At 46.1% G+C, this 23,468-nt stretch overlaps 1 protein-coding gene across 18 annotated transcripts in view; it reads left to right on the top strand.

The window, feature by feature from the left end:
* LOC147026056 (ATPase family AAA domain-containing protein 2-like) overlaps window positions 1-23,468 on the top strand; it is a 138,367-nt gene that overhangs the window by 38,692 nt on the left and 76,207 nt on the right. For 10 of the 18 annotated variants that reach the window (XM_085881078.1, XM_085881063.1, XM_085881062.1 and 7 more), the window contains 4 exons: window positions 12,204-12,357; window positions 13,090-13,294; window positions 20,303-20,497; window positions 20,615-20,726. In XM_085881078.1, coding sequence (XP_085737204.1) covers window positions 12,204-12,357; window positions 13,090-13,294; window positions 20,303-20,497; window positions 20,615-20,726 — 666 coding nt within the window. The remainder of the gene's footprint in view (window positions 1-12,203; window positions 12,358-13,089; window positions 13,295-20,302; window positions 20,498-20,614; window positions 20,727-23,468) is intronic. The other 8 variants (XM_085881072.1, XM_085881066.1, XM_085881070.1 and 5 more) reach the window with 7 other exon arrangements.

Genomic DNA, 23,468 nt, shown 5'->3' with positions numbered 1-23,468 from the left:
ATCATTACATTCGTGGTAAATGCAAACATCAATTCTGGTGAAATTTACAGATGATCAGCTGCACAGTAGACGGCTGGATGGCCTAGAGGTATGCACGCTCACCTCTGAGGTGTCGAGCCTTGGTTCGAATCTCGGCCCAGCTACAAACTGTCACCCTGCTGTCTCCCAGGCAGGATGGTTCATCAATGTGTGTGCGCCATCCCTCGGATAGACGTTGAACTGGATGTCCTACCTGTCTGCATAAGGTGATGGACATTAAAGATCCCACGGTGTCCTTCGCGAAGGGTAGGCTAGGTATCGCCGGCACCCTGAACAAATTACAAATTGAACAGATGGTTGGTCCTACAAAATTTTAAAATGCATGAAAACAAACACGACATAATGAAGATAACACCGAAGTGACGTCAATCAGATTCCGAACTCCCATTGGTTGATTCCGTTACCGCTATCTTGGTTCCCATTGGCTGGAGCAGAGTTGCCCGAGATCACGTACCATTCGTGGAATTACCTCCGATTGTCGGAGAAATCCCTGTAATCTTTCTGTGTTGAAATAGATTACGAGAATGTACAAATTCCTTTTGTCGACACAATGTCGGGTCCATGGAATGGATGAAGGTTGCTTCTAACGTACATAAATGCATTGTAGTTCGACCTCGGCTTAATATCTTGGAAATATCTGCATTGTACTGCTCCACTTGAGAAGTACAGCACGAAAGCTTCAGTGTTATCTTCATGATGTCGTGTTTGTTTTCATGTATTTTAAAATTACAAATTCCTGCTTTAACCCATTTGTGGACCTCAAGCATCTTGAAAAAAATAACGTACAAACTTAAAGCATGGGTGAAACTCTTCCTGTATTTTCTGGAAGCCCGTATTTTTGTAACGGCCCATACGGAGGTTTCTGTATGTTTTTCATCAGAAAGGCATGCCGCGATTATAAGGGCATGAGGTGCTATTTCGATATGCTGATTCGTTAATTAACCCATTTCATCCCGATGGGGTGCAATGTTGATGAAATAACGCATAATGACCAACGATGATGTGAACTTCTCCCATGGTAATTTTTAATATGGAATAGGCAAAGCCTAGAAGCGAACGTAGAATTCTTCTTACATTCACTTCTGACTTTACATAAAACTTGTTCACAACTGTATACTTACTAACTATACCGTGGTACATGTAAGCACCGCACAGCTGATGATTTTGACGCAATTTCCGGTTACTTCGGCCTGGATTCAGGATCAGCGATCAAATAATGTAAATCATGATTTAAAAATATTTTTTGATGATCCGGGAGATATCTTTATTAAAATTAACTTTGGGAAAAAAATAATTGAATAAATAAATAAATAAACGATCACTTCTGGTCAAGAATAAAAGAAATTAAAAGTTCCAGAAAGAGTTTCAAAATCACTCCCGGTAATGTTAAATACAAAATAAGCACTTCCTGTCATGAAAAAATCACTTTCGGAAGTATAAAATTAACTTTGGGAAAAAAATAATTGAATAAATGAATAAACACTTCCGGTCATGATCTCCTGGCATGCATCATTCCCCATGACAAAAACCAGAAACAAAAAAAAAAACCAGAAGCAAAAAAAAACAGAAGCAAAATGGTCATAGCCAACGATACGGATTCACAATTGCCAGGGTATTGTATTTTTTGTTGTTTTCTATTCTCTCATGTGCACGTGTTAAGTAATATTCACAAGATAGAAATAAAACCCAATCGTGTTTATACACCGCACAGCGTTTAACAACAACCGGAAGCAAAAGGTCATTGCTAACGACACGGATTCCAAATAGCCAGGGGTATTGTGTTGTTGTTGTTGTTGTTATTGTTGTTTCCTATTCTCTCATGTGCACGCGTTAAGTATGAAGCTCACTGCGTTCGCTATTATGAGCTATTTTTGTAGAAGTTAGCCCAGTACAAAAGCTTGCAAGCGCGTTGCCGTTACTTGATATCTGCCAGGCAGGAGACCGTGTGTATGTGGGTGTTGCGTGTCCGTCTTTCCTCGCCGGCAGATTCGTCTGTATTGGTGATCAAGTTTGAATGGTATTTATATTAGTTTACATCATGAGTGTTTGTTTACATTTTATTTTGTTATTTTAATAGTGTAGTATAAATTTGTGATTGGAATGATGATGTTTGGAATGAAAATACAGAGAGTTTGTGTTTATAAGACGACGGAGAAAATTGTAAAAAGGAAAAGGCTGGGTTTCCACGATCAGAATGGAAGGCTGTGACATTCATTCATCCCTCGTGGGCGATTTTTAACAGCTATCGAAGACTGCTTGAGTTATCACCGAGACGGAACTTCTATTTATCTCTCGGGAGAATTCTTCTTCAGTGGTCTCACAAACTTGTGTGCCATTGCGATCTGGAGCGGCATCATTTTCATGTTACAATCTGTAAATATTCTTGAGCAGTAGTTGATCAGGGGTTTTCCAAAACCAGGTACAACCGGAAGAAAAACAAGAGGGTTGTTCGATCGTGGGTGGAATAAATGATTGACTCGGATTCCAAACGCTTCGGACGTGTTTTCCTTCCACGTTAAAGATCCTCCTGCTTGGCGTTTTGGGTGCGTTTTTAATTTGTGGGGTGCGGCAAAAGACAAGCAATCTTACAAAAGCATACACAGAGCAGAGTTATCCCATTATAGCTTCTACAATCTTAATTTATGCTAGGACAGGCACCATCTTGCGCGTGCGCACACACACACACACACACACACACACACACACACACACACACACACACACACACACACACACACACACACACACACACACACACACACACACAATTAGATAGCCCAGAGAGAAAGAAAGCAGGTGAGGGTAAACGACCTCTCAATCCCTCGCACGGTCGGCAGACCAACGCAACCCAGAAAGCTTAGGGAGAGGTAGGTGGGAGGAACACTGGTGGTGTCTAAGATGTGGGAATGGGAGGTGTGATGTAGTGCAATGTGGGGAATGCGGTGTCGTGCCAGAGGAAAATGGGATTGTGAGTCAGTAACGTTCTTCTTTATGCATCCACAGAAGATGAGACAGAGACAGAGACACAGACGCATAGATGCGTGAGGAGAAAAATCCCTAACCTAACCATGTAAAGGTCTGTATGTGTACCATGTACCTCTGTGGGATGCTCCAGCTGAGCGTTCCCACCTCATGATATGACTCGTTATCTCCTGCTTATTTATTTGCCGGGGCTCGTGATCTATTGTGCCCGAGGAAGCCGGCTGTGAAGCTGGTGAAACGTTTCCGGAGACGGGTTAGCTCTCGCTTTTTTGCTCAAATTAGCAGAGTCGATCGAGTTTTTACTTTTGGTTTGAAGCGCCTTCTTCTTTAAAAAATAAATAAGTAATAAAAATAAATTGTGTTTCACCAATAATATTAATTAAAGAACTTGGCTCACTAAAATAATTCATTATAATTGTCGTGTCCATGCCGGTTAAAACTGACCTGGATGGATAGCCGAACGGTTCTACCTTGGAGGCAAACATGTGATCCTTGGAGATTATAGCGCGGGGGATGGAGGTCGGCAAAGATGCGTACCAGAGGTGTTCACCAGGCCGGAGGACAAGGGTTTTTTCTCAAACCACAATGAATAGACAGACACAAGTAATCTTAATAAATAGAATATGCCGACCATTCCTAATGGACATAATTGAAGTATTCATCAGAGGAATAAATCAAAGTGGAATGATGAAAATAAATCGAAGCATGAGGTAATGAAACGTGAGGTAATCTACAGCCTGAAGTTGAGGAACCTCTACACACAGTTACAAAAACGGACAAGGGGAAAAGATAAAACAAAAGAAAAATCCCTCCTTTGTTCTGGCACTGAGTTTCGTACAGAGATGGTATTTTAGAGCTTGATGATCAAACCGCGTCGTCCTGCGCGGGAAGCTGCAAAATGGCACCAAGGCACTCTCTGCGGTCATGCATGGGAGGTCATCCGCACGGACAGTAATCCAATGCTAAGGGCCCAGAAATCACCGTACAGTTTCTTTTCACGAGCGAATATGCCGACCATTCCTCTCTTGCACTAGGTTTGTTCACAACAATCGCTCATCTTCCTGCTCGACCATATGACGAGATAATTTCTGAGGCCCCGTGATAAGGTATCGAGGCACGCTCTTCTTCCCTCTTCAGAAACATACACACTTCACGACTCCACCAAACAGTCAATGGCTTGCGTTTTGCTCCATCACGTGAACAATTCACCTCAGCACGAACCCGAGAATCGTGCAGCCTTCTTCACTGTGTCGAGGGGAAGCCAGTGAGCTAGATCCTTTTGCCTCCAATTGCATACCTCACACACTCTCCTCTCCCCCCGAACCTTCTGACCTCATGCCCATCTATCATTTACCCCAGGGGCTTGGTTTGTTAGTTGTCATTCTTGGAGGCGGGATTTTTACCTCCTTGGAATGGTCGGTTCTGTTGTTGTTTTAAGGATGTGATTCCTTTTTATCACCGGTCTTGTAAATGCAAAAACATTGGAAAAGGTCATAGGGGGCAATCACATACTGGGAGAAATTGGCCTTGATCCCTACCTAATTAAAACAGCACCCCCCCCCCCAGTGCGGTGACACGTAACAACTGAAGCTGACAGTGTTTCCCTACTTAAATTGCATCGAGATGTCTCCTGCTCGTCCACAAACCATGCTACTCTTTTCAATCCTACGATGGAATTCCTCCATCTACCCCACAAACACAACATTATTATATCAAATGCAATGCAATAGGATCTTGTTCACACAAAAACCAACCAAACTTAAAATACAGGTGACAATGAAGTCAAAAGACATTCTCACAAGGCCTGATCAAACAATTAGCCAAATATCCTCTGTTTAATATGATGGAGAAAACCTTCTCAGCACGTTCCACAAAATCATCCTTCACTGAACAAATTCTTGCAAATCTATGAATGAGATGAAAAGACATTGTAACCCATTTTAATTGGTACATTGCTACTTGTAAAGGTGTACAAGACTACTGGGAAACTGAAATCATCAACTTTATGATATACACTTGTACTAAAACCATTCTGTCCAACTCTAACCAACACATCCAGGTATGCAGCAACTCTACAATCATTACCACTCCTGTTTCAATCAGGCTATCTGGATAAATCTTGTGTAGCTGCCTATCAAAAATATTATAGTTAACCACACAAATATCATCTATATAACAATATGTATGAGATATTTTAGCTCATCCTAAAAAATTTTTCTCCTCCATCAGTTTCTGCATGAATGAAAATTCACACAAATTAATAAAAACGTCCTCCAGTCGGGGGCTGCAATTCCCACCCATGTGAATATTCTGAACCTGTTGAAATATTATCCCACAAAAAGACACAAAAGTATTAAATATAATATAATTAACATCATACTTAAACTTCTGCTGATTAAAACAATGAAAACTTGAGTATTTCTTTTTAGAAAAGAATGATCTATCAAACCTGACGCATAAAAACTTATTAAAAGAGTTTAAAACTTTGTCAATTACTTTGAAGAGTGACTTCCTCATTAAGGCTGTTTATATAGCTAAAGTGTTATTATATAACTCTCATGCATTGATGCATTCATACGGGAAAAAACGACCACAGCAAAGGCTGTGCACAGGAAGGGAAAAACCAGGAAGTAACGGGAATGACAGTTTCTCGAATGACGTGCCGAATCTACGATGGTCAACGGTTGCAAATTGAAATGTCGCTGTGCATTGTGGGTTAACACCCGTTAAAAACAATTCTTTTCATGTGCTTTGTGGGAATCGTATGATATTTCTGAAGATACTATAATTTTGAGGTTCCAATACGATATTTCCACTTTTCAAATCTGGCAACCCTGCAAAGTGAAGCACGCATGCACTGAGAGTAGCAGTAAGCACCACAGTGACGCTCAGTCTCGATGTCCATTCAGTGTGTGTGTGTGTGTGTGTGTGTGTGTGTGTGTGTGTGTGTGTGTGTGTGTGTGTGTGTGTGTGTGTGTGTGTGTGTGTGTGTGTGTGTGTGTGTGTGTGTGTGTGTGTGTGTGTGTGTGTGTGTGTGTGTGTGTGTGTGTGTGTGTGTGTGTGTGTGTGTGTGTGTGTGTGTGTTTTTTTTTTTTTTTTTCCATTTTCCATTGTGAGCCAGAGAACACATCGACTAAAAAAAATAAAACATAGAAGAAGCTTATTGATTATGAACCGAGCAACAGCAATAATTCCATACATACGCTGTGCGGCATCCATTCCTCCTGAAACCAAGGACGTAGAATCCATGTAATGAAAGATTCTATGGCTCTACTTGCTTTTCTCCATAATTTACTTCCTCTTACTCCACAAGACACGTACGTATGTGTGATCGGAGGCGCGCAGCTCAGTGGCACTTTGTGCCATTCATCACATCAAATGCCATGTGATGAATCTAGCGTAATGCTCATGCCCAGCAGCAAAGACATTTGGCACCATCCTCTCCAGACAATATTTATGCAGCAGCCAGTTCCCATCCTCCCCCCTCCACGTGAAGAAACGTGAGCAATGCGAGTGGTTTTTACGAGGCAGTCCACCCACTGCCTTGCCATCGTATGGCCTCTGGCTCTCTCAATATATGCCTCCATCTCTGGGAAGATTTTTTTTATGCCCTCCTGAAGAAAGTGCTCAAGCAAGACAGAGGTCACCATCCGGAATGCCTGCATCGCCTTGACCCACGACTTTCCATTCATGATATTTCCCAACCCATTGTAAACAGCAGAAATGAGAACATCCAGCCCTGTGCCTTTCATGAGATGACCAATACAACGATGAAACGACATCAGGATATTTATTCCACCAGGCCTGAGCACAACAGACTTCCAGCATGAAGGATCTGCCCACTTGATCTGGATTGCAACCACGTACAGTTGCATATCTACCGTGAAGTTAATTGCAGCCATACCCAAGTCCTGCAGAGACCTCTGAAAATAGGGCATTGTGGTGAGGATAGTGTCAGGGTGTGAGGGACGGAAATCAATGAGGGGGGAGGGGGGTAAAAATGTAAAGAGTGGGTTGTTTGAGATGGCTATGTTTTCTTGCCACTTTTGTATTGAAGAAGTTATGATTATTTGAAAATTCCCCCTATTATGTGTGGTGGCCATATTGGGTTCTGGTCATGTGACACCGACCAGAGGAATTTTTTTTATATACCTTTTAATGAATTGGACACACTCAAAAACCTATGATTAGACAACAAAATCAAGGTTCAAGCTCATCCTTATCAAAAGTTATGATTGATTACACTGAACAACAAAATTTTTTTACTGGAGATGTGTAAAGTGATTTAGACTAATTTGGGTACGCTGATTTCAAAAATCATAACCGTTTTGCTGTATCACGTCAAGATTTTCAGTAACAGAAATATTCCCATTGCCTAGAAGTCAGGATTTCGATGAAATTTACAAAAATTCATTTATTCATTTATTTCATCATGAATGCTTCAAAATTATAGAAATTACAGAAAAACTCCACTAGAATGTAATAAAAAATGCTTTAGGCATTTGGCTTTGCGTTTGTGCTGCTCTGTGTCAGTTTCACGATGCAGGAACCAGCAGAAATCGCCCATCATGTTCGGGTTGTGCCGCCCTTGGTAACGCGTCTCCATGAGTGAAATCTCTTGGTGGAATCGCTCGCCGTGCTCGTCCGAGACTGCTCCCAAGTTGTCAGGGAAGAAGTTCAGGTGCTGGTGTAGGAAATGGATTTTCAGGGACATCCTGGAGCCAAGTTTCCTGAAGGACTCCAGCAGCTGCTGCACTATTTCTTCATAGTTGTCCGCGCGCTCGTTCCCCAAGAAGTTGTCCGTCACAGCTTTGAAGCTCCTCCACGCTGCCAGCTCTTTGGGGTTTAGAGTTGTCGGAAAAGTTTCGTCCTTCATAATCTGTCGGATTTGCGGTCCAACAAAGACACCAGCCTTGATCTTGGCCTCCGACAAGGTGTTGCCAAACTTTTCCTTGAGGTATAAAAACCCACGCCCATTCAGATCCATTGCCCGTACAAAACTTTTCATCAAGCCGAGCTTTATGTGGAGTGGTGGAAGGAAAACCTTGGCTGGGTCGACAAGGGCGACATGCTTCACGTTGTGTCGACCAGGTACATGCTCTTTTCGCTCTTCCCAATCTTTCTTCGTCCAGTGATTCTTGTCGTCTCTGCTATCCCAGAGACAAAGGAAGCACATGTATTTCGTGTAGCCTGACTGCAGCCCTAACAACAGCGCCACCACTTTCAAGTCTCCACAGATGTGCCAGTTGAAGTCATTGTACTTTATGGAATCAAGCAGCTGCCGCATAGTCTCATAGGTCTCTGTCATGCCGAACGCGTGAGCCAGTGGGACTGATGGTTTCTCGTTGCCATTGTGGAGCAAAACAGCCTTCAAGCTGTTCTTCCCCGAGTCGATGAAGAGGCGCCAGTCTGCAGGATCGTGATTACACCCAAGTTCTTTCAACAGACCGTTGATGTCACTGCAGAATGTCATCGTGTCTTCCATCTCAAAGAACTCAGCCATGTCTCTGTGACGTGCTCTGAACAAGGATATCTTGGTGTTAGGTTCAAGTAGATTCCACTGCTGCAGCCTTGATCCAAGCAGCTCTGCCTTCGCCTTTGACAGCGAGAGATCTCTTACAAGATAATTTAAGTCTCCCTGGTTCAGAAGTTGTGATTCTTGAGTGTCGGGTTCAAAAGGTTCATCATCACCATCCTCTTCACCACTGCTTACAGCTATGTTCTGATCAGCTGGAGGTGTTGGAACGGGGTTCTCGTCATCATGAGGCACAGGTTTACGAGCAGAGACGCAGTCAGCGTACTTGATGTGACCTTTATTCTTCTTGTTGAAGCCGGCGATGCTTGTGCAGCAGAAATAACAATCATCATGATGATTCTGCGGCTCACGCCATATCATGGGCACCGCAAATGGCATGCTCGCGCGCTTGCCCACCAACCACGGAGTCAAGGTTGTGTGACAGCTTGTGCAGCAGATGTGTGGTGCCCAGCTCTGTTCTTGGTCCCCCACCTTACACCCGAAGTAGTGAAAGTAGGCGGCCTTCATTTTCACTGCTGTAGATATACTTCGCTGTTGATCTTTTTTGGTATACCGACCACAGACATAACAGAAGTTGTCAGGATGATTGGTACAGGAACGCCTACTCATCTTTATCTGAAAGAAAGAAATATAACACAAGTTAACAACAATTGTACGAAATAGACATGTTAAAGACATATGTAAATTTCATTGAAATCCTGACTTCTAGGCAATGGGAATATTTCTGTTCCTGAAAATCCTGACGTGATACAGCAAAACGGTTATGATTTTTGAAATCAGCGTACCCAAATTAGTCTTAATCACTTTACACATCTCCAGTAAAAAAAAATTTTTGAAATTTGTTGTTCAGTGTTCGTTCACTTGGAATGTAGTTCCGGGAGATTATGGGATGGCCCATCGTACGTCCTTCCATCCATCCACAAACACTTGCAACTTCTTCTCTGAAACTACACACACAATTTTGATGAAACTTGACCACAACCTTCATCACCGGGTATGTACCAAAGTTTGTTCACGGCATTAAAAACAAAAAATCGGACCCGATGGGGGGTTGGGTTGCCCAGCAAAATAGGTATTTGCTTTCTTCTCAGAAACTGCACATGCAATTCCGATGAAACTTGATTGCAACCTTCATCGCCCGTGATATATCGAAGTTTCTTCACAGCATTAAAAAAAAATTGGTGTCTGAGGGTGTTGCCTCCCCAAAAGAGTTATTTTATTTCTTCTCCTAAACCATACACACGATTTCAATGAAACTTGACCACAACCTTCACCACCCATGATGTACCAGAGTTTGTGCAAGACTGGTGTTCGCTTAGTGATTAGGGTGGCTGGCTTGGGATCCTAGGATCCTGAGTTTGAGCCCTATTTTCCACTGAATCAACACTAGATGGGATTGACTCAGCCGGTCATTCTTCTGAGGTCAGCGAAATGAGTTTCAGTGTACTGGTAGAGAGGGGGCACAGCATCAGCGGCACAGCTGCGCTCCAAGAAATGATAGCTACCCAGCAGCCAAGTTGCCATATGTAAGAACAGAACTAGAGTTTGTTCACACTTTTTTTAAAAGAAAAATCGAGATCTAAGGGGATCTACGGGGGTTGGGGGGGTGGTTGTACCCCCAAAATAGGTATTTGCTTTCTTCTCAGAAACTCCACACAGAATTCTGATGAAACTTGGCCACAGCCTTCATCACCCGTGATGTACCAAAGTTTGTTCACGGCATGAGAAAAATCCGGGTCCAAGAGGTTTTACTGGGGGTTTGCCCCCCAAAATAAGTATTTTCTCACTTCTCTCAGAACAAAACGCACAAGATATGAAAAAGTCAAGGGGTGGGAATGCTTTCAGAAGGCACGATATATGGAAAGCAAATGTGCGTAAAACAGCATTTTACTGTATATCCCTTAACAATTCATATACGTGACAAATTTGAAAATCTTAAGTTTGAAATGCTACATTGCTGTAAACATTATTATTTTTATCATGTTTATATGGGAATATATATATATATATATATATATATATATATATATATATATATATATATATATATATATATATATATATATATATATATATATATAATATAATTTTGGGTGGTCACTAGACTACCATTATTCTCAGGTTTTCCTTCTATCTGTATGTCTGTCTGTCTGTTTGTATGTAATGGACAGCTCTGGAGGCCAGAGGAGTCCACCGATTTTGATGAAACTTGACTGGTGGGTTCATACCAGGATCGAGTTGTACGCTTTTGAGCACCGTTGCTATGGACGCTACCGTTGCCTAGCAACGGGACGTTGAAATAAAAAAAATCCGATTTTTTTTTTTTTCCCGAAAATCAAAAATCGGCTTCCACGCTTTTATGCGCACTATAATCAAACTCTTTGTCAAAAATTTTCAGCCCGATCCGTCAAAAACTATGACTAGTATGCAATTACAAGCCAGTAGGCTACATGGCTGCTCGCTCGAGATGAAAAGCTGGCCGACGCGACTAGCCGATATTCATGTACATGCTATCAATCAATTTAGCACAATAAATATGATTATCACAGCCCTCTTAGTTTGCGCCCAGAAACCCGCCTTGTGAAATTTCAGGCATGTTTCCAAAGAGACTAACAAATGGCAGCCCTGGTAATTCCATTTATCTATTCGCTAAAGATTTTATTTTTTTATATGATGCTGTAAGACATTCTCCTTGGGCACATAAAAAACAGGTCCCTCGGAGGTCCAGTTTCGGAGGTATTGATTTTTTTTGTACAGTCCACAATAAGTGTACGATGTATGATAAAGTATTTTAGCTGTTGCTAAGCAACGGAGGTGAGCCGAGCAACCATTCATTTTTGTGTACATGCTAGCCACATTGTACACATTTCACCCAAGTTTCATCAAAATCCGACTTTCTCTTAGAGATATTCACAATTAACCGTTTCTGAAATGTTCGACATGTACTCGCCCAAAACCTATCTCCTACGACAAATATTTCTTGTTTGGGCTGCAAATTGGCATGAAGGGAGCTAGATAGATTGCGCACAGAACTCTAAGCTTCAATTTTTCGATTTATTTTTTTCGATTTTTTTGACGACTTTAAAGGGCCGTTGTTATGCCGTTGCTAGGGCCCAGGGTCCCATATTCGAAAGCACACGATTCCCAGAAATATTGGTCCTACCTACCAAATTTCATTGGAATCGGTTGAGTGGTTTAGCCCCTAGGCTTGACCAAAGTTTCGTGGACAGACAGACAGATAGAAATGTCCAGAATAAGGGTGCTAGAAGAGCAGCCAACAGACAGACAAACATATTGATGGAAATACTGATAATAAGGGTAGAAAAAAAAATCTTTTTTTTTTTGAGAATTTTGTTTTGACTACATCGACTACCCAATATAGCGATCACCCATGTCGCCTATCGGCTTGTGTAACTATATATATATATATATATATATATATATATATATATATATATATATATATATATATATATATATATATATATATATATATATATATATATATATATATATATATATTTCACACACACACACACACGTTTTTGGTTGTTATTTTTGGTTCCTATTTTCTGATTTCAAAATATATGTTGCATGCTGATGAACAGTGATATAACAGTAATGTCTTGCCGTTTCACACTCGTAGTACTGCAGAGGCAGTTTTGCAGGAGATGGAGAAGATTGGGAGTGAGAGAGAAAGCAACCTGCACCGTAACCGCTGTGCACGCGAGCTCGAAAGGCTTCGCATCTGGCATGATACCGAGGACGTGAGTCCCGGGTCGAGCGAGATGCCTGTAAGGGTGAGGCATAATTGATAGGGCTTGGGGTGGGAAATGGCCATTTGGTATATTTTGTCTTAGTTGGATTTTCTCTAGCTTCCAACAGGTTGTTGTACAATTGGATTTTATTCGTTTATTTTGTTGAATGTTACAGGAGAGGTGTAAGGTCCATAGTCTCCTTCACCCACCCCACACAGTAAGGGTGATTAGCCGAAATCAAGCGAGTGGAGCCATGACTAATCATCAATTGGGGTGGGGGGGGGGACTACAGCTTGTGGCTCTGCTGGATAATGTACATGATAATAATGGTAGAAGAAGGATAGACTATACTGCTCTGCACTGGGCTTGGGTTTGAAGGCTGGTGGTGAGTTTTCACCCACAAGCTGAAAAGCTTTGGCCTGTACTTGATCAAGAGCATTCAATACAAATGTAGTCACTCCACCCCAAATCTGGGAGCAGTATTCCATCTTGGGGCAAACTTTTCTTTGGAAAATAGGTCAGAAGCAGAGGTGGTAAAATTATTTTTTAGTTACATATGTTGAATTGCAATTAAGAGAATTGGTTGCAATTGTGTTGATTGTAATAATGGGACGGTTTTGTAAAATGTTTGTTGAGCTGCACCTCAGCCAACATACTAATAACAGTTAAAAATAACAGTCTTCAATTTGTTGACGGTCAGTGCCACAATATTTGTCTTTGTTGATGTTGACCCGCTCGACTCCTCCCTGAGTCGATGGTCTGTGGCTTGTCCAGGAGGAGACCACGGACATGTACTCGCGTGTAAAGCAGAAGCGGCGTGTTGCACAACAAGATGAATATGGGGATGGTTCCCACGAGGATGAGACAACCGAAGAGGATGATGGTGTGCAGAGAAGAGATGATGATGAAGATGATGAGGAGGAAGAGGAGGAGGAGGAAGAAGAAGAGGAGGAGGAGGAGGAAGAAGCAAGAACTGAAGGCAAGCTCTTGGTGTCTTTCTAAGTTGTACAACTTGGGATTGTTTATCTATAATGGCTGTTTGCTTGCATGCGTCCGTGTCTGCCTTGTTGCTGCGTAAGCCATATTGCTAATAGTGGAGGAAACTGTCGAATAATTATTGTTGAAGTCGATTCATTAATTTTACTTTTCTCCATCAATATCAAATTTTGAAAAAACAAGTTTGAGCGGTGCTCTTGGAAATTCACAACTGCATTTGCGTCCATCCCGTCCCTCCACCCGTCTTTCCTGTCCCTCCACCCATCCATCCCTTCCCTTCTCTCCACCCATTCATCCCTTCCCTTCTCTCCAACCATTCATCCCTTCCTTTCCCTCCACCCATCCATCCCTTCAATTCCCTTCCCTCCACCCATCCATCCCTCCACAAGTCCATCCCTTCCCTCCACACGTCCATCCCTTCCCTTCCCTCCACCCAGCCATCCCTTCACTTTCCTTCCTTCCGCCCATCCTTCCCTTCACTTCCCTTCCCTCCACTTCCCTTCCCTCCACCCATCCATCCCTTCACTTTCCCTCCCTCCATCCATCCTACCCTTTACTTTCCTTCCCTCCACCCACCCATCCATCCCTTCACTTCCCTCCCTTCACCCATCCTTCCCTCCACTTTCCTTCCCTCCACCCATCCTTCCCTCCACCCATCCTTCCCTCCACCCATCCTTCCCTCCCCCCATCCATTCCCCCCACCCATCCACCCCCTCCACCCATCCATTCCCTCCACCCATCCATTCCCTCCACCCATCCATTCCCTCCACCCATCCATTCCCTCCACCCATCCATTCCCTCCACCCATCCATTCCCTCCACCCATCCATTCCCTCCACCCATCCATTCCCTCCACCCATCCATTCCCTCCACCCACCCATTCCCTCCCCCCATCCATTCCCTCCACCCATCCATCCCTTCACTTCCCTTCCCTCCACCCATTCATCCCTTCACTTCCTTTCCCTCCACCCACCCATCCCTTCACTTCCCTTCCCTTCACTCATCCATCCCTTCACTTCCCTTCCCTTCACTCATCCATCCCTTCACTTCCCTTCCCTTCACTCATCCATCCCTTCCCTCCATCCATCTATTGTTTCCCTTCCTTCCTTCCCTCCATCCTTCCCTCCACCTCTGGTGACAAACACCAACCAGAAATGTCCACCGTCCGTATCTATACAGACAAAGAGAGAAACAGACACAGACACATGGGGGAGTTAGCAGAGAGAATATGTTCTGCTTTATGAAACACACAAGCACGCACGCACGCTTGGCCGACATCGGCAATTTTTCAGGAATCAGCAGGTTGGAGTCAGTGTGATTACCAACTGCATTGCTTACTGTGTACAACTCAGAAACCTTGAGTTGCTTTCACCGAAAAATACCACTGTAGTTCAATAGACATTTCAGGGATATGCTCACAAACAGTATTCTTTATAAACAGCTGCGTGAGACGGGTGGAAAAAAAAAATTGGCTTAGAAATCTAGAAAACACGTACATACGGCATCCGGCTCGGAAATCAGGTGTTATTTCATAAGAACTCGCTCAGGGTGAAGGTGCACGGATCACTCGCTCAGGGTGACGGTGCACGGACCACTCGCTCAGGGTGACGGTGCACGGACCACTCGCTCAGGGTGATGGTGCACGGACCACTCGCTCAGGGTGACGGTGCACGGACCACTCGCTCAGGGTGACGGTGCACGGACCACTCGCTCAGGGTGACGGTGCACGGACCACTCGCTCAGGGTGACGGTGCACGGACCACTCGCTCAGGGTGACGGTGCACGGACCACTCGCTCAGGGTGACGGTGCACGGACCACTCGCTCAGGGTGACGGTTCCATGGACCACTCGCTCAGGGTGACGGTGCACGGACCACTCGCTCAGGGTGACGGTGCACGGACCACTCGCTCAGGGTGACGGTGCACGGACCACTCGCTCAGGGTGACGGTGCACGGACCACTCGCTCAGGGTGACGGTGCACGGACCACTCGCTCAGGGTGACGGTGCACGGACCACTCGCTCAGGGTGACGGTGCACGGACCACTCGCTCAGGGTGACGGTGCACGGACCACTCGCTCAGGGTGACGGTGCACGGACCACTCGCTCAGGGTGACGGTGCACGGACCACTCGCTCAGGGTGACGGTGCACGGACCACTCGCTCAGGGTGACGGTGCACGGACCACTCGCTCAGGGTGACGGTGCACGGACCACTCGCTCAGGGTGACGGTGCACGGACCACTCGCTCAGGGTGACGGTGCACGGACCACTCGCTCAGGGTGACGGTGCACGGACCACTCGCTCAGGGTGACGGTGCACGGACCACTCGCTCAGGGTGACGGTGCACGGACCACTCGCTCAGGGTGACGGTGCACGGACCACTCGCTCAGGGTGACGGTGCACGGACCACTCGCTCAGGGTGACGGTGCACGGACCACTCGCTCAGGGTGACGGTGCACGGACCACTCGCTCAGGGTGACGGTGCACGGACCACTCGCTCAGGGTGACGGTGCACGGACCACTCGCTCAGGGTGACGGTGCACGGACCACTCGCTCAGGGTGACGGTGCACGGACCACTCGCTCAGGGTGACGGTGCACGGACCACTCGCTCAGGGTGACGGTGCACGGACCACTCGCTCTGGGTGACGGTGCACGGACCACTCGCTCTGGGTGACGGTGCACGGACCACTCGCTCTGGGTGACGGTGCACGGACCACTCGCTCTGGGTGACGGTGCACGGACCACTCGCTCTGGGTGACGGTGCACGGACCACTCGCTCTGGGTGACGGTGCACGGACCACTCGCTCTGGGTGACTGTGCACGGACCACTCGCTCTGGGTGACGGTGCACGGACCACTCGCTCTGGGTGACGGTGCACGGACCACTCGCTCTGGGTGACGGTGCACGGACCACTCGCTCTGGGTGACGGTGCACGGACCACTCGCTCTGGGTGACGGTGCACGGACCACTCGCTCTGGGTGACGGTGCACGGACCACTCGCTCTGGGTGACGGTGCACGGACCACTCGCTCTGGGTGACGGTGCACGGACCACTCGCTCTGGGTGACGGTGCACGGACCACTCGCTCTGGGTGACGGTGCACGGACCACTCGCTCTGGGTGACGGTGCACGGACCACTCGCTCTGGGTGACGGTGCACGGACCACTCGCTCTGGGTGACGGTGCACGGACCACTCGCTCTGGGTGACGGTGCACGGACCACTCGCTCTGGGTGACGGTGCACGGACCACTCGCTCTGGGTGACGGTGCACGGACCACTCGCTCTGGGTGACGGTGCACGGACCACTCGCTCTGGGTGACGGTGCACGGACCACTCGCTCTGGGTGACGGTGCACGGACCACTCGCTCTGGGTGACGGTGCACGGACCACTCGCTCTGGGTGACGGTGCACGGACCACTCGCTCTGGGTGACGGTGCACGGACCACTCGCTCTGGGTGACGGTGCACGGACCACTCGCTCTGGGTGACGGTGCACGGACCACTCGCTCTGGGTGACGGTGCACGGACCACTCGCTCTGGGTGACGGTGCACGGACCACTCGCTCTGGGTGACGGTGCACGGACCACTCGCTCTGGGTGACGGTGCACGGACCACTCGCTCTGGGTGACGGTGCACGGACCACTCGCTCTGGGTGACGGTGCACGGACCACTCGCTCAGGGTGACGGTGCACGGACCACTCGCTCTGGGTGACGGTGCACGGACCACTCGCTCTGGGTGACGGTGCACGGACCACTCGCTCTGGGTGACGGTGCACGGACCACTCGCTCTGGGTGACGGTGCACGGACCACTCGCTCTGGGTGACGGTGCACGGACCACTCGCTCTGGGTGACGGTGCACGGACCACTCGCTCTGGGTGACGGTGCACGGACCACTCGCTCTGGGTGACGGTGCACGGACCACTCGCTCTGGGTGACGGTGCACGCACCACTCGCTCTGGGTGACGGTGCACGCACCACTCGCTCTGGGTGACGGTGCACGGACCACTCGCTCTGGGTGACGGTGCACGGACCACTCGCTCTGGGTGACGGTGCACGGACCACTCGCTCTGGGTGACGGTGCACGGACCACTCGCTCTGGGTGACGGTGCACGGACCACTCGCTCTGGGTGACGGTGCACGGACCACTCGCTCTGGGTGACGGTGCACGGACCACTCGCTCTGGGTGACGGTGCACGCACCACTCGCTCTAAATGACGTGCCATGACGAAAGCGTCCGCAATTCGCTCAAAATGACGTAGCACGGTACTGCTGTCGACAATGGGCGCTCGGCAAGTGGCTTAAGCACTTCAATTGAATGGTTGATAAGGAACGGTTGGCCAAGCTGTCCCTGCTACCATAAAGGATCCCTTTAACTTTAAAGCCAGTCTTCACCACACACTTAGCAGTTAAGAGAAATAGAACTAATCTATAAATTCGCCAATTTGCCTGCTCGTCTGTGCATGTGTCATGTGGTACGTCTGTTCGGGGTACTGCTACCCCAAGGAAGTGCATGATGGGATGTGGTCCGTGCTTCGTGCTACCAAGGTCCACGCAAGCATTATAACTCCTTTTTTTTTAAACATCTGTTTTTTGGGGGTTTTTTTTAAAAACCAGATTTGCTTTGATTCCCTGCAGAGCACCTTGCAATACCTCCAAAAATATCGGCACATATCTGGCAGACACTGTGGATAGTCAGTCCCTCTGGGGGACAGAACACTATCTCGCAGTGAATGCATTAAATCATATAGCTCAATGAAGCTGGCTAATTTTGGCACGTTCCTAAAATTTTTGGTTCACTCAACATGATTCTACAAACAATAGAAAAAGATAAGTTTAATGCTTTGGAAATTTCACATTTTCTTGTGTCCATATGGAGGAGGGAACATAGTCTTGCTTGCTTCAAGTAAATTGGTATATTGGCTTAGATATAACACTCGATATTTCTTTAAATTATCAGATTTCACAATAGATTTTGATAGTTGTTTTGTCCGGACGGTATCCGATCCTCAAAACCAAAATAATATTTTGATGATGTATTTTAATTAGTCTGTGAGAGTCGATCGTGGAAAATTGCATCATATAATGCATAAAATCTCTTCAAGCTCCTAATTTGAAAACTATAGTACTTGCAAAAGCGATGTACACAGCGATTCGTAGCTATGATGAACAGGCATTCGATATAAGTGAGGGAAGTGGAAAAATAATATATTGTTACGAATCTGGAAACCTTGTGCACACAGACAGACAGCCGTCCCTGTAGCTTAGTTATTTTGATAAGTGTGTGTTTCTAGTTGGGGCCCCCTACCTGTGTCTAATGGGAATTACATACATGCGCTGCGAAGCTATTTTGATAGTTAGGATTTGAATTACATCCATACATCTCCTTCGATAACACCAGCATCACCCTCACCTTCACCTCGCTCTGGCCGACGCCATGGCGCCTGTGGTTGGCAGAGTTCAAGGAGGAGCCTCGCGGCGGCCCTCGACCAATCAGTGTGCTGCGAATGAGGTGTCCGCCGCTCAGCCAATCAGACCCCCGCCACGGTGAGAAAGGTGGTCCGCGTGACGTCTCCACGCCCCCGGGCCAATCGACGGACTTGCCGCTCGTTTTGGCCATTGGGGAAGGCGAAGCGATTCTGCGCGCCAAAACCAGCCAATGAGGAAAGACATACACCACGACACCGAGGTTCGGCTGACGGAGGGGGGAGGATAAAAGGTCAGGCTCCGTTTTTCGCATGTGGTGGTTCTTCTTTTGAAAGCCAGTTTTCGTCTTGCCAGTCTTCGCCCTGCCAGCCTCCGTTCGCCGGGAGCCCGGTCATGTGGACGCCTGGGCTGCTCCAGGTCCGAGTCCCGCCACCCCGCCAGCTCAACGTACCCGCTCGAGGCGGACAGGTCCGAGTGCAAGCTCTGGTCTTCAGCTCACCTTTCCCTCTGAGCTGGAGGCCTCAATAAAGGCCGTGGCCACCGTTTCTTTTGGGTGTGTGTGTGTGTTTTTGTGGGCCCGTCTGTAGGTAGAAATTGTTAAGTGCTTGCTCTTTGTACATTGCATGACTATATTCGGTGTTAATTCTGCTCTGTGCTTCCCCTTTCCCTATTGTAAATAAATCCCCTGTTAAATGTATCAGCTCGTTTCTGTGTTTTCTTCATTGGTTTAACACGATGCGTGTTGGTGAATTAAAGAAGGCCGTTATTCCTGTAGTTGTGTGCATTCGGACCGACGGGATCTCGGTAACCATTCGCTCGGGTTACGCACGGGTCGATCATGGAAACGACTCGTTCCGTCGGGGTGTGAATACTCGGTAGTTCGCCACGTGGGCCTCTAGGTATTTTGAAGTTTGGCAAATAACCCTGTACCAGTGTACCAAATGGTTGATTTTATTGACGATTCACGGTCCTGTAAGGGACCCGTACCCTCGGAGTTCTCCGAAAGGCACGATCTAGATTCTGGGTGTTCGGTGGAGTCGACCCTACTGCTCCACCTAGCGGTCGTGTTCGCAGCCGATACCCGGCCCACAACAATATAACTTTATCTTTAATAAATCGTTGCGGCCTGTTCCAAGTCAAGGCATGGTTGAACAGGCCAAAAAAGCATGGCAGCTTCAGACCCCAGCGAGGTTACCCAGGAAATGCCTTAAGACCCCAGAGAGCGAAGTGGCCGAGGATCGCCTGATGAAGGACATAATTAAATATGGCCGTTAATTGTCATCAAAAAGGGTGTTTTAATGAACCCAAACATGCAATTTTCACTCTCGCACTTCCTTGGAGTTTCCTTAGTATCCATGCAAAGTTTCAGGCTGCGAGGTATTATAGTTTTGGAGTTGTGGAGGACACACACACACACACACACACACACACACACACACACACACACACACACACACACACACACACACACACACACACACACACACACACACACACACATTTATTTTTTATAGATTATTTTGGGTAACATTACTAAATGAGGATGCCAAATTTTCTTTGCTTATTCCAGGCAGTGCAGCAAATGGACCCCCTTTCAACTTTTCAGACTCAAATGAAGTTGAAGATGCAGACAGAGAAGATGAAGAGGATGAAGAAGAGGATGAAGATGAAGATGATGAGGTAGTTGAAGACAGTGGACGGACAACAAAGCCATATCGGCTACGCAAGAGGACAGCAGTGCAGAGATACCAAGCACCTCCTATTGGTAAGAGCAAACCTGTCTAAATCTTAGGTTTTTGTTTGACCTTTCTTTTGGGATACAAAGTGACTGCTTTTGAAGTCATCGTCATGACTGAGATTTTCTTGTCTCATTCCCATCCAGAACCAGTGACTCGGAAGCAACGTGCCGCAGAGCTTTTCTCTGATCACCACTCTCCAGCACGTCGCAGGTATACGAGAAGTCGTGGTGGTCCACAAAGTCCCTACTACAAACGGTATGCTGCCATGGTCCTTCTTTATCTTCTACATCAGTGATCATGTTGTTCATGCTGCTAGCATATCTTGTGCAAAATTTGATGGGCATGGCAAACATGGCAAACAAAAGAAGAAAATTTGATGGGCATGACAAACTCCGCAGTTACGTTGTGAAGTTTGAATGGAGCTGTATAAAGGTAACATCTTTAATTTTGAAGATTGTTTTTCTTACATGGTACGTGCTGCAGTTTGTCGTACATAGCATAGTTTTCATAACACTGATTTATCATTACCACGGAGAGAGGTGCTGCTTTTTGTTTATTCCACAGTCTTACATTGGATCCCCTGCCCTTAGCCTATGCTTTTTCTAGCCCCACCCAGTTGTAACATCCAGAGAGTCTTTATCCATCAACCGATGTACAAGATTTTCATTTATCTCAACTCAATCGGTCTCCTTCCTGCCTGTCTTTCGAATTTCTGCCTCTTTCCCTCATTCTCTGAAGTTAAGTGATGTTCTCCACCATGTTAAGTAGTTTTTGTACACCGCTATCTTGTTTTATCTCCTCTTTTGCTACCATTGTTTGTGTGGTCCATGTATTTATGCCCCCACGTGCAACTCTTTCACTATCTGGGTCTTCCTTCCTCGACACTTGACTCATCCCTTAAACTCTCTGTGTATCGGGAATGTTTTCATTGTTGCTCCTCAGCTTTGGAAGTCCATTCTTTTGGTGTATTCATACACTATATTTACCAGATCACTTAAGACTAAACTACTTGTGCTACTCTGATTCTATTTTTGAATCCTTTATTTTTGTTTTGAAGTATTTTTACTGAATGTGATTGACATTAAAGTGGTTGAGGAACAGCATCTTTGCCACCCGAGAAGTGCAATTCTTCTGAATTCACCCATTCTTCTGAATGCAAATAAATTCTCATGGTAGCAAAGTATGGCAAAGATGCACCCAAATATTATACAGCAGCCAAATGGACAGCTGAATAAGCTTAGATATGTCATTTCCAGGTCAGAGCAGCCAACCGATGTGGCTGACCCAAAAACTGTTGCCCAGGTTGGGTGATAGCGATGTTGAATCTCAGTCTTAAAGTTGCCGAAATATCCACAGAACCTCGAATATCTCAAGGTGGAGTTTTCCCTTTCATCGACCAACACTTGGGCATGTCCAAAGTCTAATTGAGATTGCTTCTCCAAAATATCAGCATTCTCTATTGACCTAATTAAGTCAGCAGCTATCGCCCAGCCAGCAAGATGGTCCAATTATCGGGGATACCAATGGAATTACTGCTGATTGAGTTTATGCCTCACAGAACTACAATCGCAAGGGAATATTATCCCAGTCTCGTGCAAAAAATTGGGGCAGCCCATCAAGAGGATCACCGAGGAATTTTGACCAGTGGTGTGCTCCTTCATGACGTCGCCTGTATACAGGGCCATCTTGTGCAGACTGCCATTTGTAACTGGATTTGAGCAGCCAGATTTCCCCTGTACGGCCCAGACATGGCCTGCAGTGACGATGATCTTCTTTGACGTTTGAAGTCACTTGCACGGATGCTAATTCACTGATGACCAGGAACTGACTGAAGGAACTGAGACATATGGCTGAAGTAGCAGCCTGGAAACTATTTTCTTGGCTTAGACAATTTGAACGACAAATTGAGCAAATGTATTTAAGTTTCACGACACACTTGAAAAACATCCATTGCGAGTACAGTATATCATTACTAAACCTTTTTGGGAACACCCTGCATAAATTGAGCGCTTCTAATCAGCCGTTGTCGACCTTGTTTCATTCTAAATAGTTTGATATCACCTGGAGTGTTTTTGCAAACTTATTGAGATGCAAAATTGCGGTCGTGTTTGTTCGCTCATTTGGAATGTAGTTCTGGAGAGCTTGTGGGATGGCTTGTCTGTCCATCTGTTGGTATGTCCACAATCACTTGCAACTTCTTCCTCGAAACTACACACACGATATCGATGAAACTTTACCACAACCTTCATCAGCCGTGATGTACCAAGGTTTGTTCACGGAATTAAAAAAAGAAAACTTTGGGGTCTGAGGGGGGTCCACAGAGGGAGTTTCTTGGGGATGGGGGGGGGGAGTTGCCCCTCCAAAAGAGGTATTTCATTTCTTCTCAGAAACTACACACACAATTTTGATGACACTTGACCACAACCTTCATCACCCATGATTATTTACCAAAGTTTGTTCACACCATTATAGAAAATTGGGGTCTAAGATGGTCGACGGGGGGGGGGGGGTCCAAGATGGTCGACCGTGGGGTGAGGAGTTGCCCCCCAAAATATGTATTTGCTTTCTTCTTCGAAATCGCACACAATTTTGATGAAACATGCCCACAACCTTCATCACCCGTGATGTACCAAAGTTTGCTCACACTATTAAAAATAATCGTGCCCTCAGAGGGTCCACTGGGGGTTGCCCCCTCCCCCCAAATAGGTTTTTCCTATAACATTTGCTCATTAGTGCATTTTTTTCTGATTTCGTTCCATGTTGACTTCGTCCTCAGTATCATTATTCTACCAGGTGAGCACCCAGGGTTATTACTCCTATTTTCTACAATTTTTTTTGGTATACAATGTCCAGGGTCATGGAAGAACGAGAACACAGAATAGATCAGGAGGCAACAGTGCAAAAGGTACAGCAGAAAGAGAAGGGGAATAACACGCGAACAGCAGGAACAAGGGATAAATAGACAGACGTAAATAAACAAGCGAAAATCTAAAAGCT

Source organism: Eptatretus burgeri, chromosome 5 (genome assembly GCF_056783735.1).
Source record: "Eptatretus burgeri isolate ZD-2024b chromosome 5, Ebu_testis_v1, whole genome shotgun sequence".
NCBI classification, from domain to species: domain Eukaryota; kingdom Metazoa; phylum Chordata; class Myxini; order Myxiniformes; family Myxinidae; genus Eptatretus; species Eptatretus burgeri.
This window is presented reverse-complemented; position numbering and strand designations above follow the sequence as displayed.